We start from the raw sequence: 16,706 nt of genomic DNA on the forward strand, positions 1-16,706 counted from the left end.
CTTTTTGTGCACAGAGATGCTCTTACTGTGTCCCCTGCTCTGCAGTTGACTAAACACACGCTCCTGGTGTCAGCACTGGTGTGACCAGCTCAGGTCACTGCTGTCCCCAGCACACTCAGACCCTTTCACAGGGACTCAGGGGACCTGGAGGCCCAAAACCTGTCCCAGGCTGATGTTTGTTTGCCAAGATGTGGGGACTCCATTTCTGCATATGTCCCATGGCAAGGGGCTCTATCCCTGAGGCCACATCTTGGTTGTGCCATGGATTTCTGGATGGCCGTGGGCTGAGCAGCTGTTTTGGGGACAGCAAGACCTTGTTTGGGCCATGAGGACATTTTGGGAGAGGTAGGTGCTGGGAATGGGCCCTGCTCCCCCTGTGCCCATGCAGCATTGCCCCTCTGGCCACCGCCCTCTGACAGCTTTGGGTGAATTCCAGCAGATTTTGTCCCTACAGGTTTTGTGCAACTCTGTTTCTGGGGAAGATGAGGGAAGGACTCAGGTTGTATCAGGCAGCAGAGAATCCACACCAGCCTCCATTCCCCACAGACACAACTGTAGCCAACCCAGCGTTGTCATTGTCACTGTCCCCACAGCAATCCTCTTCCAAAGGCCTTGGGCACCCCCAGGTCCCGTTAACCCTGTCCTGCTGGGGTGGGGGTGCGGAGGGGTGCGGTGAGACCCCAAAAGGGGATGGTGTGAGCTGCGCTGCGGAGGGGACACAGCTGCGCCGAGCCCTCAGGCCTCAGCTCCCCACGGGGCCCGGCGGGAGCGGGCAGGGAGGGCACGGAGAGCTGGGGGCACTCGGAGCAGCGGGATCAGTGCCCGCACTGGGCACAGGGTGGGCACAGGTACGTGAAGGGGCATGTGAGGGGCCAGGGCTGGAGGTGTCAGTCGGTACCGGGGAGTGTCGGTGCTGGGTTCTGTGGGTGCCGGGCTCTGTCAGTACCGGGTGTGTGGGTGCCGGGGTATCAGTCGGTGCCGGGTGTGTCGGTACCGGGTGTGTGGGTGCCGAGGTGTCAGTCGGTGCCGGCTGTGCGGGTACCGGCTGTTCGGTGCCGGGGCACAAGCGGGTCCCGCTCCCCCTCAGGACGCGCCGAAGTTCCCGCGGCGCAACGGCGGGACAACAGCGCCTCCTGGCGACCGGGACGGGACCGGGACAAGGACAACGGCGGGACAGGAGCGGCAGGAGCAGGAGCCGGGACGGGGACACGCGGGCAGCCCGGCCAGGACACCCCCGTGGCTTCTTGTTCTAGGGACCCCGGTCCCGTCACCCCGGTGCCTGCCGGCCGGGCTCCAGTAGTAGCCTGCCCCTCAAGAACCGCGCGGTACCCGCGGGCTCTCCTTGGGCTGCCCGGTCTGCCCCAGTCCTCCCCCGTCTGTTCCAGATCTTCCCAGTCCATCCCAGTCCGTCCCAGTCCGTCCCAGTCCATCCCACCACTGACCGGCCCCGGCCCCCGGCCCGGAGCGCCCCCGCGCGGGCAGCAGTGGGAGAGCAGGGCAGTGCCCGCCCGTGGCGTCACGGTGACGTCACGGCCACGCCGCCGCCTGGTTGGTCCCCGCGGCCGCCCGTCCCGTGGGGGGGCAGCGCGCGGCCGCCGCCGGAGGTAACGGGGGGGCCCGGGGGTCGCGGCCGCGGCCCGAGGGAGCGGCGGGAGCGGCGGCACCGGGCACCCCCCGGCAACCCCGGCACCGCCCGGCACGCCTCTCCACGGGCCGCGGCCGCGAGGGGGGCCGGGAGGGGCCGGCGGAGCTGCCCGGGCCGGATCCGGGATAGGGCTGCACCCGGCGGCCCGCGGGGTCCGCAGCGCCGCGGGCCCGGAGCGCGGGGGGAGCTCAGCCCCGGTGAGCGGGAGGCGAAGGGGCCGGGTCGGGCCTTGCAGCGGGGACCGCCCCCTCGCACCGCATAGGGCTGCTGTAACAGCCCCGGCCCCGGGACGGGACCCCCGGGCCCCCAGGGCGGCACAGCCACAGCCCCTCGGCTTGGGGACCCCCGTCCCCTGCCGCTCCCCCGCCTGCCAGCGGCCCCGGGGCTCGGGCCAAGGGCCGCACACTGAGGTGACCCCTCCACGCCGTGTGACCTTCTCCCCACGGCTGCGGCGTCCATGGGGCGAGTCCTGGCCTTCGGCTGCCCGCGCTTCCGCGGGCCCCGGCCGCGTTCCAGGGGCCCCTGGGGCGGCAGGAAGGGCTCGGGTTCAGGTTTAGGGTCGGGTTAGAGGGGCTGGGTGCTCTCTGCCTCTGCTGGTAGCCTGTGACACCCTGAGAAATGAGTCACCAGGGACTCACCAAGCCAAACCCGGGCCAAGGAATGGGGTCACTGCCGGGAGGGTGAGCCTGAGTCCCACCCTGTGAGACCAGACAGGAGCACAGAAAGAGAACCCTCCGTGCACTGGCTACACTCGTGGCTCAGCCTCTGAGCTAAGGGGCAGCAGCAGCTCCTGTCCCCCAGCCTCCCTGGGAGTGTGCCTGTGGGGCCAGGTGTCTCTTACCTGTGCTTTCCTGGGGCCATGGTCACATTTAGCAGACTAGAGGGGTGATTTGGCACTTAAATCCCATCTTCTCTGCTCCTAGATCACAGCGTAGACCAGCTCCTGAGCCAAACTGGATTTCCACCGGTGACCTGTAAGTTGAGATGCCATGTCCCCTTTTCCTGTCCCTAGGCAGTTCGAGGCCACGTGGGGCCACCAAGCCTGTCTAAGCTGCCATAGAAAAGGTTTTGTGTCTAATGGGGTATTTGCCAGCAAATTCAAGCCATGAACTCTATATATTTCTTTATTTGTAAAGGTGTTTGAAGTCCTTGAATTTACCCTTTGGCCACCTTAAATCTAGTTTCTAATCCCCAGCACAGTTAATCAAATCCACAGTGGTTTGAATTATGAGATGCCTGGGGGGGATTTATAGCTTGTATTGCTGATTATACCTTGACTTTATTATATTGCAAATATCTAACTTATGGTCACGGCTGAGATTTACAATCCTCAGGTAGGTGCTCAGGATAACTTTTAGCAACTCGAGATGTAATTGGAGGTGACTGATGGGGTTGTCGCCACACATAAACATGCAATCTGTAAAATGTTAAGACAGGGAAAGGAGAGGCAGAATAGGTGAAAAGGGTGGGTCAGCCTTAAAATATAATTGTATAATCGCGTGTATTGCTGAGCAAGGCTTTGCCATGCCTGTTCTGGCTGAGGCATCTGCCCAGGGAGGGGTTTTGGGCTTGTTGATCTCCAGAAAATACCAGGATTTAGATATTTGTTCCTCCTTGCTCTCAGCTGAAGGTTTTTGTAGTTTGCAGTAGCCCTGGGGAGGGGGAAGGGGTGATAAACAGGTGTGGGGTACTGGCAGAGCTGACTCATTCCTCGCTGGTTTGGGCTTCTCCCACCCCAGGGGAGCAGTGAGTCCCGTGTGGGCACGTGCCCTCGGCCAGCATGACCAGCGAGGTGGTGGAGAATGAGTTTGAGTTTTACTCCAAGGCAGAGAAGTACTGGAAGGATGTGCCCCCCACCGTGGATGGCATGTTGGGGGGCTACGGCCACATCTCCAGCATCGACATCAACAGCTCCAGGAAGTTCCTGCAGAGGTTTCTGCGGGTAGGTGGCACAGTTTGTCGTGCTCCTAAAACCCCACCCTTCTCCCAGCGTGGAGCTGGGCTCTTCCCTCTGAATTGCTCCATGGGATGCTCTGTGTGGTTGTCCCGTTTCTCCTCTGTGGGTGCCTCGCAGTGGGACTCACCCCTCACGGTGGTTGTTGCAGGATGGCCCCAACCGGACGGGGACAACCCGTGCTCTGGACTGCGGGGCTGGCATTGGCCGGATCACCAAGCGGCTGCTGCTGCCCCTCTTCAAGACAGTGGACATGGTGGATGTGACAGAGGACTTCCTCACCAAGGCCAAGAGCTACCTGGGCGAGGAGGGCAGGCGGGTGCGCAACTACTTCTGCTGCGGCCTCCAGGACTTCAGCCCTGAGCCAAACTCCTATGATGTCATCTGGATCCAGTGGGTCATCGGTGAGGGTCACTGCTTGTGGGGTCTTTCCAGCCTGTCCCATTCCCTTGAGGGACAGGTGCCCTATGCACCTTCATGCAGCTTTAGGTCTGCATGAGGGATGAGCATCACAGCGTGGGTGGGGGCCTGGGGTGGGCAGCTGTCCCCCAGCCCATGGAGGGGCCCTGTACTTTTTCCCCCGAGCCCTCAGAGGCCAGAGCAGAGGTGTGGGTTGGACGGAGTTGGGTAGTGAGACACAAGTTGGACACCCCCAAGCTAAAGCTTTCCCTGCAGATGTCTCAAGTATTTGGTTCCAGAGGGATCCCAAATGCAGCTTTTGTGTTTCCTCCCCTTGGTCACCCTCTTCCCTCTAACCCCTGCTCTGCCCCTCCAGGACATCTCACTGACAACCATCTCTCCGACTTCCTGAAGCGCTGCCGTGCCGGCCTGCGGCCCAACGGCATCGTGGTCATCAAGGACAACATGGCCCAGGAGGGTGTGATCATGGACGATGTGGACAGCAGCGTCTGCCGGGACCTGGACGTGGTCCATAAGATCATCCGCAGAGCTGGGCTGCACCTCCTGGCTGAGGAGCGCCAGGAAAACTTTCCTGATGAGATCTACCACGTCTACACCTTTGCCATGAGATGAGGGCAGCGGGAGAAGGTCTCTCCCGTGTTGTGACTCCCCTTCCAGGGGCTGGTGACAAGGACGGGACTCTGTCTTCCAAGTTGCTGCTGTTTGTGAAAAGAGGTGTTTGCCAAATACATTTTCCTGCTGTTGCACTTCTGCACGTGAGGTTTGTCGGGTGCATGTTGGCTCTGTGCCACCTTCAGGGGCTCTGGACAGGAGCAAGAGGGTCTCCCATGCACAAGGTGATCCATGGGCAGCTGCAGGTTGCTGGCTGCAGAGCACAGGGCTCCTGCTCCTGAACAGGAGCGTGGGGCACCTTTGGCATGGACTGGGCTCCATTCCTTGCTTGGGTGTTTGACCCCTTTCTGCTGCTCAGCAATGAGCTGGGTGAGGCAAAGGGGAGAAGCCTCAGCCGTTTCCCTGTGGTGGTGTGGGGAGGCAACACTGGGTTCTGGGGCTTTGAGGGGGCCTCACCTTTAAACCCCTGAGCAGGTCTCGTGCAAGGGCAGCAAAAAGGGAGGAGTGTGTGACCCTGAGTTACACATCCTCCTGCAGGGATAGGGGTATCCCAGACAAAGCCTTGCAACCCTGGGAGTGCACTGGTGTGGTCTGAGCTGCTCCCAGACCCCTCCAGCCTGTCACCTCCAGCTCCATCGCTGTGACACTGCTCCCCCAGCACCCGACACCATCGCCTGGCATCTCCTCTTTGGCCATGTTCTCTTCATTTACCCAAGTCAGGCCACTGACCCAGCAGCGTGCCAGGGGTGAGCCCAGGTGCAGAGTCAGCTGCAGCTCGACCCTCCAGCCATCCCCCCATTCCTGTCCTTCACCCCACCTCTCCTAAGGAAAAACAAGCCCCTGTTGTTTTTATAGAAGGCCTCGTTTAATAGTTCAGTTCCCATTCCAGACACCAGGGCAGAATTTGATCACATTACTGGGGTTTTTTAAGCACCACTTCATCAGGACACACAGTTCCAGTTCCAAATGCCAGTGACTCCCAGATCCACCTGATACAAACTCTCTTTAACCAGAACAGATTTTTCCTCTTCATCTACTCCATCCATGCCCCATGAAAAACAGTACAAACCAAAAAATCTGTGTGGGGCTCAGCTCTGTGGCCAGCCTTTGGCACGTCATGAGGAAGCAAGTGCCTAGAAAGGGGAGCCAGGCAGCTGTGGCAAGGCTGGAACACGAGCCCTCCAGGTGCAGCAATTCCTTCTGGGAAGGAGGCACTGGAGAATAAGATTCTGGGAGTGGTCACCAAGGGAAGAAGCCAAGGAATGGGGAAGGAGGCACAAGGCACTCAGCTGCTGACTGCCCATTCCTCACCCTTGCACAGGGAAAACACCATGATGTTAGGAAACATCCCTTTGTGTGTTTTGGAGCCCAGTAACTCTGAGATGTCCTTGGTGGATGTTCCTCTATGCCAGGATGGGGAGAAGAAACTCAGAGGGCGTGGAGCAGTCAGCCCCATTTCACTCTCATCCCCAGTGTCAGAAATCCACACTGAGCATGAAAGGCATCCACACCCACAGGACAATGCCAGACCTGCTTCCACCACCAGGACCAGAGGCAGGAAAGCCAGAACACCTCTTCCTTCTCCCAGCACCCTGAGGCATCTCTCAACTCCACTGGACACCTAAGGCACTGCATCACCCATCCATGGCAGGGCTGGGAGAGGGGACAGGCTGCCTGTCCAGTCACAGCCCCCAAGCCTTTGCTTAATCTCCCTCCAAACCAGCCCCAGTATCCAGCTCCCCCATGCCCTGGATCTCTGCCTGCCTCCCCATGACATGCCCCAGAGCAACGAGACCTTCACAAACACAGGTATGATGTTGTGCCCAAGAAAACCCCCAGAATGCCACAGAGAGGGACTCCATGGGCAGCACCTCCTGCTGCAGAGAAAACTGTCTCAGAGCAGAGATACGGTGGCTGTAGGCACAGCAGGGCTGTGGAGGGAGCACACAGAGGCACTGCCAGGCTCACAGGTCCTCGTGCCCAGCAGCAGTGTGGTCGATGAGGAGGTACCACTTCAGCCTGTCTGGGAGAGGCAGAGCCTTGATTTTGTCATCCACTGGCCACGGTTTCAGGCGCTGCCGGATGAACACCCTGCAGAGGTGTTTCAGTGCCTGTGGCGAGCGCTCCAGCTGCTTCAGAGAGCAGAACAGAGTCTGGACCTTCTCCCCATGGAACCTGCAGCTGCTGGTGTTGACCTCAAAATTGCTGGGCAGCTGGATGGCTTGTGAACTGGCCATCATGAGCTCCAGCAGAGTCTGACCCTTCTGGATGAGGTCTGAGGAATAGGTTTCATTGTCGAAGCGACTGAGGTGCCAGCAGAGGTGCTCAAAGGCGATGTGGAAGCCGGACCAGCACGAGGGACCATGGAGGGAGCAGTTGTAGGCAGCACCTGACTCCAGCAAGAACCGCAGCAGTGGGAAGTAGTCGTTGAAGCTTTTTAAGCAGAAGTGTGTGAGGGACTCTGAGGCTGGGCACTCACTGGGGTTGGCACCGTGGGCCAGCAGCAGCTGTGTGACACGGAAACAGAAGCGCTCGATGTCCTCGGCCTCCTCCTCAGTGTAGCTGTATGCCATCTCTCCCAGCAGGTAGATGACATAGGTGAAGACAGTGTCACCGTCTTTAGTGGCAGCCCTGACATCTGCGCCTGCAGGAAGGGACAGACAACATAACTGACACTCCAGAGCGTGAGGCCAGGCCAGCACCAACTCCAGCACGCCTGGGCTTTACTCTGACTCCATAAAGGAGTCAGGAGGGCAGTGCCTGGTGCTGCACAAAGAATCAGCCAGCCCAGAAAGGGGAGAATTTTCTTTACCTCCTTCCAGCAGGAGACGGATGCTGTCGGTGTTGTGGATCTGGCCACTGTCACTGCTGGCCAGGGCATGCAGCAGTGCTGTCTTCCCTGCAATGGAGCAATCAGTCAGTCACAGGACAACAGGATGACACCCCAAAAGGCAGGAAGGAAAACAATCCACCCCACCCACCAGACAGCCAAACGCAGGGAGTGACAACCCTTCTTCTGGCAGAGGCTTCCACTGTCCCCGTGATGGTGGCCAGCCGTGGGGACAGTCACAGGCCACATGTGCAGGGCTAGTGGTGGTCTCAGTGGGTATATGTGCCATGGCAGATTGAGTTTTAGAGCAAGTGGGCACCACCGGACAACAGAGGCACAGCCCCACCCCACCTCCCCTGGACTGCACTGAGTTAGGTTCAGCCCTTTCACATAGCCAGCACAGCAGGAGAAAATACCGAGTGCAGGGAGGTTCCACCAGCTTCTCCCAACTCCCAAACCCGTCTGTGAGCAGGGAGCAGGTGCAGCAGCAAATGGCCCCAGCCCTGTGCCCTGCCCCAGCCCACCCTCAGCTGGGGGAGCCGGGCAGGGCGCACAGACCGTTCTTGTCAGCAGCGTTGACGTCGGCCCCCAGCTGCAGCAGCCGCCGCAGGCACGGCAACCGCTCGGGCTCCTCGCTGGCCAGGTCCAGGGGACTGCTCTCGTGGATCTGCAGAACAGTTAAAAATAGTCAAAAAACACCGCTAGATATTGTAGACTGTGTCTGCAGGGAGTGCTGCTGGGGTTTTATCTTGGCCACAGTAAGAGTGTCTCTCCAGCCTCCTCCCACACTGCTCCAAGGCAGGGGCTCAGCCAAAGAACCGTGACCTTCTGCCACAGCAGCAGAGCACGGACAGCGGGCACAGGGATGTGCCAAGGGGAAGCAGCACGGCAGGAGGGAAGCAGGAGGGCTCTCCCCTCACAGCAGACCAGCTCAGGCCTGTGGCTCAGCCTGGCCGTGCCAGGAGCAAGGCCGTACCCGGTCTCTGCGGTTGATGTCGGCGCCGTGGTGCACCAGCAGCTCCACCACGTCCGGCTGGTTGCGCAGCACCGCCATGTGCAGGGGGGTGTAGTAGGTGACGGGGTCTGGGGATAGAAACAGTCAGAGAGAACAAAGAGCTTCCCCAAAATGGCCCCAGCACCTGCCAAGAGTGGAAGGGGACAGCTGGGGAGGGCCCTGGGAGCACAGTGAAAACAGGGCTGTCACAGGCACCCCGGGTCCTGCTGCTCCAATGGCTCCATCCTGCCAAAAGCCCCCGAGTCCCTGGTGTCCCTCAGTCCATCCTCGTGGCTGGGTCTCCACAAGGCACATCCACACTACTCCAGCAAGGAGCAGGAGTGTCTGAGCTGGTAGCACCCCCTCTTTCTGCCCCAGCTATCCCCCCCTCCCTGGGCAGCTTCTCATCTGCTGGCTCCTCCTGGCCCAGCCCCTTTCCCACCAGCCTCACCTTCAAAGCTGAGGTCAGCACCAAATTCCAGAAGGATTTCTGCAGCTGGGACAAGCCCCAGCTCAGTGACCTTCAGCAGGGCATAGCTCACACCTTCCTGATAAAATGGGGAGTGGGTCTCCCTCTCCAGGACTCTTCTCACAGCTGAGAGCTGGCTCCTGTCACTGTCCAGGCAGGCAGGGCTTGAGACACACAAAAACCCAGCAGTTACTCAGTGAACATAGCTCAGGTGTGCAAGGGTCAAAGTGGAACCAGGGAAGAAGGAAAATCCCTGGTCTTCCCTCTGCTCCTGTACCCAGTGGGTCTCTGACCCGCTGGTTGTGGGGTTACACAGCAGCCTCAGGGCCTCAGCTGAGCCCCAGTTCAGGCTTTGTTGCCTGGGGTCAGGCAGAAAGGGCTGCTCCTGGGGAGCCCCCACAGCTCCTGTGTTTCCCTTGCTCCACCTCCACATTCCCAAAGAATGGCCTGTGGGATGAGCTGCTCCCCAGGACTGGGGGCTGTCCAACCTTGCCCACCTCCCTGAGCTCCAACCATCCCCCAAAAACACCCCGGGGTGTTCATCCCCCTGCTCTCACCTCTCCAGGGAGCTCTGCCCTTCCGTGTCAGGCGTGGCCAGCAGCCCCAGGAGCTCATCCACCAGGGGCTGGTACTCCAGGACGATCCTGCGGAAGCCGTGCAGGAAAGGCATGGTGCTCTGGCCGTGCACCCTGCCCGGGGGCTGCAGCACGGCCCCCTCTCCGAGGGGCTCCTCCCTCCCTTCAAAACAAACACGGCTTTCAGCAGGTTTGAATGCAGAAGAAAACACAGCCTCCCCCTCCTTATGTAAAGGCAGCCCAGCCCAGCGCAGGGATCTCCTCCCACACACCGATCTGGTGTCTCTGAATTATCTCCTGCACGCAGAGCTGCACCCTGCAGTTATCTGGGCACGGGAGGGGAACGCCCCGGGCGCAGCCAGCACGGGGACAAAGCCCCTGTGCCAGGAGCCCCGCAGGCTGGGGGTGCTCCCACTGCCCTGGGGGGTCTGTCACCAGCAAAGCCCTGCCTGGCTTTTATGGGAGAAGGGGCTGGAGCCACCCCAGGGAGCACCGAGCCCACCAGATCCCTCCTGGAAGCCCCAAAATCTCCCTGCAGCCCACGGGGAGGAAAGGGCAGCAGCCCCCCGACCCAGCGGGAGCAATAACGAGACCTGCCTGAAGATCTGTAAAACATACACCTTCACTTCCTCATCAATCTTTACTTAAGTTAAATAGTCCAATTAAGATAAGCTAATAAAGAGAGAACGAATTTGTTTTTCTGTTCGTTTTACAATGCTTTAAAGTCGGGATATTTTTGTTATTATCAGCACGTAGGTGTAAATAAATAAATAAAAGTATGCACCACTCCTGACAGGTTGAGTGGGCTCCATCCATGTATTTTTATATACCTTAAACGCACTCATCACACCTTTCTCTGAGGGGGCAGATCAGGCTGTAACGGAGGGGAAAAAACCCCAAACGAGTCCATAAACCTCGGTTCATTTTCACAAATCATCACTCACAAATCCCAATGCAACCCCCGCCGGCGGCCCCGAGCTCCCGGAGCAGCACGGGGACGGCAGGGAGGCCGCGGCACCGCCCTCCCCTCACGGCCCAGCCCCGGCCCCGCCGCCCCTCACCTGCCTGGGCACCGCAACCGGAACCGGAACGGGAACCGGAACCGCCGGGGGCGGGGCCTCGCTGAGGGCGTGGTCTCGATAGGGGGTGTGGTACAAGGGAGGCGTGGCCTAGAAGGAGGGCGTGGCCTCGCGGGAAGGTGCGGCCTCATGAAGCGGCACGACCGTATGGGCGTGGCTTAAATGGGGCGTGACCTCGGAGTGGCGTGGCCTCAATGGGGCGCGGCCTCAGTGGGGCGTGGCCTTAATAGGGCGTGGCCGTGTGGGCGCGGCCAGCAGGGGGCAGCACGCGGCCGCGCGCGGGAGGGGGGAACACCGCCCCTCCCCGGTGTCCCCCCTCTGTCCCCCCTCCCCGGTGTCCCCCCTCTGTCCCCCTCCGTGTCCCCCCCGGTGTCCCCTCTCTCACGGGTGTCACGCCCCGAGTATTCCCTTCCCCGGTGTCACGCCCCCCTCCCTGCCCGAATGTCCCCCCCGCCATGTGTTCCCCTCCCCACGTGTCCCCCATCCCTGGGTGTCCCCTCCCCCGAGTGTCCCCCCTTTTCCCCCGATGTCCCCCTTCCCTCTGGAAGACCCGGCCAGGCTGGGCTGGCTTTGCTGGGAGGTGGCACCCAGTGGCTGTCGCCTCCCCGGGGCTCGGGGTGACTCTGGTGCCGCTGCCCGCAGCGCCCGGACCCTCCCCTGCTGCAAGAGCTACCAGGGGGAACATTAGCCCAGGATTTATTGGTGCTATTATCATAATCATCATTATTATTTTTATTATTATTCTGGCGGAATCTGCCAGCGCGGGGAGCTCTGCAGAGCGGCAATAACTGAAGCCGCCTTGGGTTTCCTATTTACGTATTTATTTTATTCCGGTGGAGCGCTTCCAGATTCCAGCAGGCAGCCGTGGCCCCGGGGCAGAGGGGGCGAGGGGGCCGCGCCGGCTGGGCATTTTTCTGACATGCTGTCACGGTCCCCCCTGTCTCCCACCCTTCCCTTCCCCACACAAATTGGGGTGCCAGGGTGGGGGACCCCAGTGCTTGCAACCCTTGGACCCCGAGCCCACCTTCAGGGCAGGGCAGGGCTCTTTGCAGGGTGGCCCCGGTGCCACCGGGACTTGGTGCTGTGCGGTGGCACTCGATGGGCAGCTGGCCTGAACCCCCCGTGCAGCCCAGCAGCCCCCGGGTGGGGTTTGGGGGTGTCATCCCCGTGTTTGCCTGAGCAGGGGTGGAAATGACCCCATCCAACCCTGGGCAGAGAGCCGAGGGGGAAAGCAGCAAGGAAGAGTGAGGGACAGTGGGGATTTGTCCCTCTGCAAAGGGGGTTCAGCTGACTTCAAACCACAGCAGCCACTCAGCAGTGGGGCTGCAGGGACCCCACTTTGGGTGGGCTGGGCAGCAGAGATTCCCATTCCAGTCCCAGGTAAAGCCCAAACCCTGATAGTCCAAGAAAACCCTGGACTCCCCACAATTCCAGTGGCAGCACCAGACACAAACCCCATCCCTGTCTGTGTGCCACTGGTGGGGACCGTGCAGGTCCAGCCCTCCACAGACACCATTTTGGGGAGAAATCACTGCTGCTTTCTGCTGTTGGCTGGGAAAGGGCGGCTGCCAAGGCAGGGTCACCCCAGTGCCACCTCTGACCCCAGCCACGCTGTCCCTGAGGATGAGAGGGGACACCGGGCTGCCCCAAAGGTGCAAGCCAGCCCAAATGTGCCTTTCCAGGAGCCCCACGGAGGCTTTGCCCCCAGCCTGGGAACCCCCAGCTTGAAAGGAGGCTTTGGGGACACGGTGTGGGACCAAACCTGGCTCCAGAGCAGCTCTGGGAGGTGACAAAACAGGAGAGCCACGGGCTGAGCCCTTCCCTGGCCACCACGCACGTGGGAGTCCCCCGGTGCCACGAGCACACCACAAAACCCCGGGGGGAGGGGGGGTCCCCAGCCCCACATTTCCTGGGAGCAGAGATTTTGGGAGCAGGGCCATTGCTGGCCCCGTGTTTGGGTGCCTGGCTGGGATAACAGCGCCGGGCTCTGCCCCTTCCTCCCCACGGCCCTGGCGGGGCGGACTCGGAAGAATGCGAGTTGGCCATCCATCAGGGAGACACAGCAACAGCCAGCCGAAGAAAGAGGGGCATTTTAGGAGGAAAGCCAGGGAAATTTGATCATTAAGAAATCCTCCTGGCTGTCTGGGGGAATTTAATTAAATTGCTGGAAAGGGCTGTAAGCACATCTGGATCCAATATGTGCCGCTTTGATCCCCTCCGCTGGGTGGGGGGGGGGGGGGGGGGGGGGGGGGGAATAAAAGGGAAATAGCAGAGCCACGGAGTATTGGTTCATCTGGGACTGACTGGGATTCCTGGCAGGGAAAGAAAGAGAGGGAGAGAAAGAAAGAGCAGAAGAGAGGCAGAAAGAGAGGGAATGAGAAAGCTGGGAGAAAAATCTTCACCAAGGGGCTGGCTGGGGTGTTTTATAACGCCACCGACCACAGAGACAGGGAGCTAGGAGGCACTGGGAGGAGTTGTGAGGGATGCAGGGGAGAGCAGGAGGAGAGGAGCTGGGCAGGGCATGCTGTACTTTTGGGGTCTGGCAGGGATGGAGGAGAAAGAGGAGCTGCTCAGTAAATCCAGAAACACCATTCCTGCTGGGAAGGGCAGGGCTGGGCACGGGGGGACTCCTCCTGGCTGTCACCCCGTGGGTGGCACTGCCCTTGGCCCCTGCCCGATGCCCTGGGGGTGGAGGGGGTGCTCTGATCCCCAGGCTGGGCAGGACACGGGGCTGGGCACCCTCCCACCCCCAAAGCCGGGTTCTGGTCCTGCCAAGCCCCCACCACCCCCGCACTCCACTCTGAGCATCCTCCAGTGCAGCTGAGGTGCAGCCCCGCAGTCAGAAAACCCTCAGCCGTGCATGAGCCAGCCCAGCTCTCTGCACCAGAACATCCACAGGGCAACATTTTGGGAATGTTAGCATGGAACACCTGGGCAGCACAAGGAGCAGCACCATCCCAGGCAGTGCTCCAAGGAGGCTGCACTGCCCCAGCCCACGGTTTTGGGGCGAGGAGGGGCTGGGGCTGGCAGAGCACATCCAGATCCGTGCCATGCTGAGCACTATGGAAGCACAAGGCACAGCGTGAGAGAAATATCAGGAAAACACCAAATAAGATTACCAAAAAATAGAATATTTTAAACCTTTTCTTTTGTGAGGAAGATGAAGGGCTGGCAAACAGAAACACATCCATCCCAAGGGCTGCAAACCTGGCAGGCTCTGGCCAGGCAGATCCTCACCCTGAGGAGCCCAGCTCAGCCCTGCCAATTCCGTGCCTCTGCTTCATCAGCCCAGCAGTTCTGGCCCAGCAAAGCCGGACTCAGAGCTCACACCCAGCTCAGCAAAACCCAGGTGCTGCTGTCAGGTAAAGCAAACCTGCTCAGCTTTGTCCCTGCACCACCCACGTTGCGCCCAAAGCCAAGAGTCACCTTGCCAGCTTCTAAGTCCATTTTAAAACACAATTTTTACCAAAAAAAAATAAAGGAGAAGAGCTTGCACAAGCGGGTTAGGAAACACCAGGAGTGTTTCAATCAGGTCTTGCTTGGGATGCCTCGTGTGGCTGGTGGCGTTAAAAAAAACGATGCTGAGGAAAAAAAGGGGCAAATCCTACAGCTAAAAAGGAAATTGCATTAATACAGATTGTTTTATTTAAAAAAAGCAAACCCTGACCTCTACTTCAAAAAAGTCATTAGGCATTCTCCTTCTGAAAGGCCGACAGGGGATATTACTGAAAGGCCAGTTAATTTCTCAATGACTTACTGTTCTTGCTCTGCTCATGGAAATGTGTAAAGAGTTGGAGGGTAATTTAAGGCACCCTGCAGAAAGGTGTGTAAATCTTTGCATGTCTAAAGAAACTTTACCAGACCGCTAGGACTGGGAAAAAAAGAAAATGCTCTTGGAACTCTGATCCCCTTTGATCATAAAAAAGGTCATATTTCAACCAAAAAAATATCAGCAATCACAGGGCCCGAGGAAGTGCGAACCCAAGGGGGTTTCACCGACGATTATTCCCTCCATTTAATTATTTAATGCCACGGACTGAGGGAAAGCCGTCTCCCCTGGAAAAGCCAGACAGTTCAAGAATAAGGTCTGGCCCTAAACAAGGAGGAGGAAGAGGGTTATAAACGGGGATGGGGCTGCTCCATCCCCCCCTGCTGCCCTCGCCCCTCCATGGGCCAGGACCAGTCACCCCTAAATAATCACAGCAAGATGTTCCCAGCCTGGAGCCAAGAGTGGGGTGCCAGGCACCCCAAGGATGGGGGTCCCCACTGCCCTGGGGACAACCAGTGCCCACTGCTGAAGGGTCACTGCCGGGGCTGATCCTGGAGCAGTTTTTCCTGGACGTGGGGTCATCCCCATCCTGGGGAGGGTCTGTCCCCGCAGCCAGAGTGGGGAAAAGCAGGATGGAGAGAGGGAAGGGTGGCACGAGGCTGTGCTGGGTCCCCCAGAGCCCGGTGGTCACAGGGGGGATGCTGCCATCCCCTCCCTGAGAGCACGGAGCAGCCAGGAGGGCTGCTGGCATTTTATTTGTATAAAATAAAATAAAATAAAATAAAATAAAATAAAATAAAATAAAATAAAATAAAATAAAATAAAATAAAATAAAATAAAATAATAAAATAAAAATAAAATATAAAATAATACCCACGGAGTGCATAAGTGCGGCGGGCACGGGGGATGGGGACGTGTCCATCCGGGCAGAGCCAAAACTCCCATCTTTGGGAGATCCCGCGGGGAAGCAGGAGCAGGGCCAGTGTGACAGCAGCCCGAGATTTACACCCCGAGGGGACACCACCAGACACCGGAGCTGGCTCCCGAAGCGCCCCGAGGACCGACAGAACCAATAAACGGACACCCCCAAAAAAAGGAGGGGGAAGGGAGGTTGGGCTGGCTTGTTTGCACACTGGAGGAGCCCCCCGCAGAGCTGGAGAGAGCCAAAATCTGCCTTCAGCTGCACCCCTTCCAAGCTGGAGAGCTCTGGGAAGCCGCTTCCCCGTCAGGAAGATCAGATTTGGCAGCGCTGGCTGCCTTAAAAATCCGCACGCCTCGGCTGGAGGGGAAGGGAGCGCAAGAAAAGCTTTCGACAAATGTTAAAATAACTCAGCCAGGGGTTTGCCTCCCTCGGCCGTGCTGGAGCTGGGATGTTTATGAGCTCAGAGCCGGCCGATCTCGCTCGGAGGTTCCGCGTGGAACCCAGCGCAGCCCTGTCCGAATGTCCCCGCAGCGGCGGGGCAGGAGAGCGGCTGGAATCGGGGGGAAGGAAAAATTGTTTAACCTCTTCGATTTGTGCTCATCGCCCCGAGCCCAGCGCTCTCCGGACACCAGCAGGCAGCCCCGGGGTCTGCCCCTCTCCCTCGCTCCCTCCCCTCCCACTGTCTCCTCCCTGCATATCTATGTGCATGTATATGTATATATATATATATATAAAAATATATAGAATTTTAAAGAGGAAAAACTCCTTTTTCCCGGTGGCTGGTTTTCATTAGGGAGGTTTCTTTCTAACCCCAAGGGAAGCAGCCTATGAGTTTTTAACTGTGGTGCAGGACGTAATTATCTCATTAAGGCGAGAGAGCCAGGCTTTTCCCAGGAGAGGTGACCTTGCTGCGGGGTTGATGGGGACCGGAGGAGGGGGGTGCTTGGAGGTGGAGGGGGGCCGTGTCCCCCGCTAACCTGCGGGTCACCTCTCCCCCCAGCCCCTCTCCCAGCCCACCCCATCCCTCCCCACGGAGCGCAGCCACTTACACTTGTTGATAGAAGCACTTAAAGCAGGGCTGGGGGGGTGATGCGGATGGGATAAGGGGGGGAGAGAAGGAGGGGGGGAAGCGGCTCTGCCCCCCTCTCTGCCCCCCTCTCTGCCCCCCTTTCCGCGGCTTGGCTGCCGGCGGGGCTCGGTCCCTGGCAGGGGGGCAGGTCGCAGGGCCGGGGGGGCGAGGGGCCGCCCCGCTCGGCTCAGAGCAGGGGCGTTTGTTTGAACAGCTCCAGAGCAAAGAGCAGGGGAAGAAAGTTTGGGCTGGGAGCGTGGTTTTTTCCCCAGACGTCAGCACAAGGCGGAACAGGGGCTGGGGAGGGAGCCGGACTCAGGGCAGCCGTGATTTCCCCCCCCCCCTCCCTTATTTAAAAAAAAAAAAAT

General features: G+C 59.3%; 2 protein-coding genes across 6 annotated transcripts; one reads left to right on the forward strand and one right to left on the reverse strand.

Annotated features, from left to right (window-relative positions):
* The first annotated feature begins 1,510 nt into the window (after positions 1–1,510).
* NTMT1 (N-terminal Xaa-Pro-Lys N-methyltransferase 1) lies at positions 1,511–4,765 on the forward strand. 2 transcript variants are annotated; one of them, XM_041475154.1, is made up of 5 exons: positions 1,511–1,604; positions 2,569–2,619; positions 3,385–3,587; positions 3,751–4,003; positions 4,375–4,765. In XM_041475154.1, the coding sequence occupies exons 3-5, from the start codon at positions 3,426–3,428 to the stop codon at positions 4,629–4,631; spliced, it is 672 nt and encodes a 223-aa protein (XP_041331088.1). In that variant the 5' UTR covers positions 1,511–1,604; positions 2,569–2,619; positions 3,385–3,425; the 3' UTR covers positions 4,632–4,765. The 2 variants fall into 2 exon arrangements, with proteins under 2 accessions (XP_041331088.1, XP_041331090.1); XM_041475156.1 differs by lacking the exon at positions 1,511–1,604 and adding an exon at positions 1,652–1,842.
* A 715-nt stretch (positions 4,766–5,480) lies between these two features.
* ASB6 (ankyrin repeat and SOCS box containing 6) lies at positions 5,481–10,654 on the reverse strand. Of its 4 annotated transcripts, none has more exons than XM_041475127.1 (7): positions 10,565–10,654; positions 9,482–9,662; positions 8,907–9,088; positions 8,438–8,544; positions 8,020–8,128; positions 7,444–7,530; positions 5,481–7,275 (listed from the first exon to the last, which is right to left on the reverse strand). In XM_041475127.1, the coding sequence occupies exons 2-7, from the start codon at positions 9,592–9,594 to the stop codon at positions 6,596–6,598; spliced, it is 1,278 nt and encodes a 425-aa protein (XP_041331061.1). In that variant the 5' UTR covers positions 9,595–9,662; positions 10,565–10,654; the 3' UTR covers positions 5,481–6,595. The 4 variants fall into 4 exon arrangements, with proteins under 4 accessions (XP_041331061.1, XP_041331059.1, XP_041331062.1 ...); XM_041475125.1 differs by having other exon boundaries at positions 10,561–10,596; XM_041475128.1 differs by lacking the exon at positions 10,565–10,654 and adding an exon at positions 10,444–10,522.
* Between the last annotated feature and the right edge of the window lie 6,052 nt (positions 10,655–16,706).

This window comes from Pyrgilauda ruficollis, unplaced genomic scaffold (genome assembly GCF_017590135.1).
Source record: "Pyrgilauda ruficollis isolate IOZ18807 unplaced genomic scaffold, ASM1759013v1 scaffold34, whole genome shotgun sequence".
Lineage (NCBI taxonomy): Eukaryota > Metazoa > Chordata > Aves > Passeriformes > Passeridae > Pyrgilauda > Pyrgilauda ruficollis.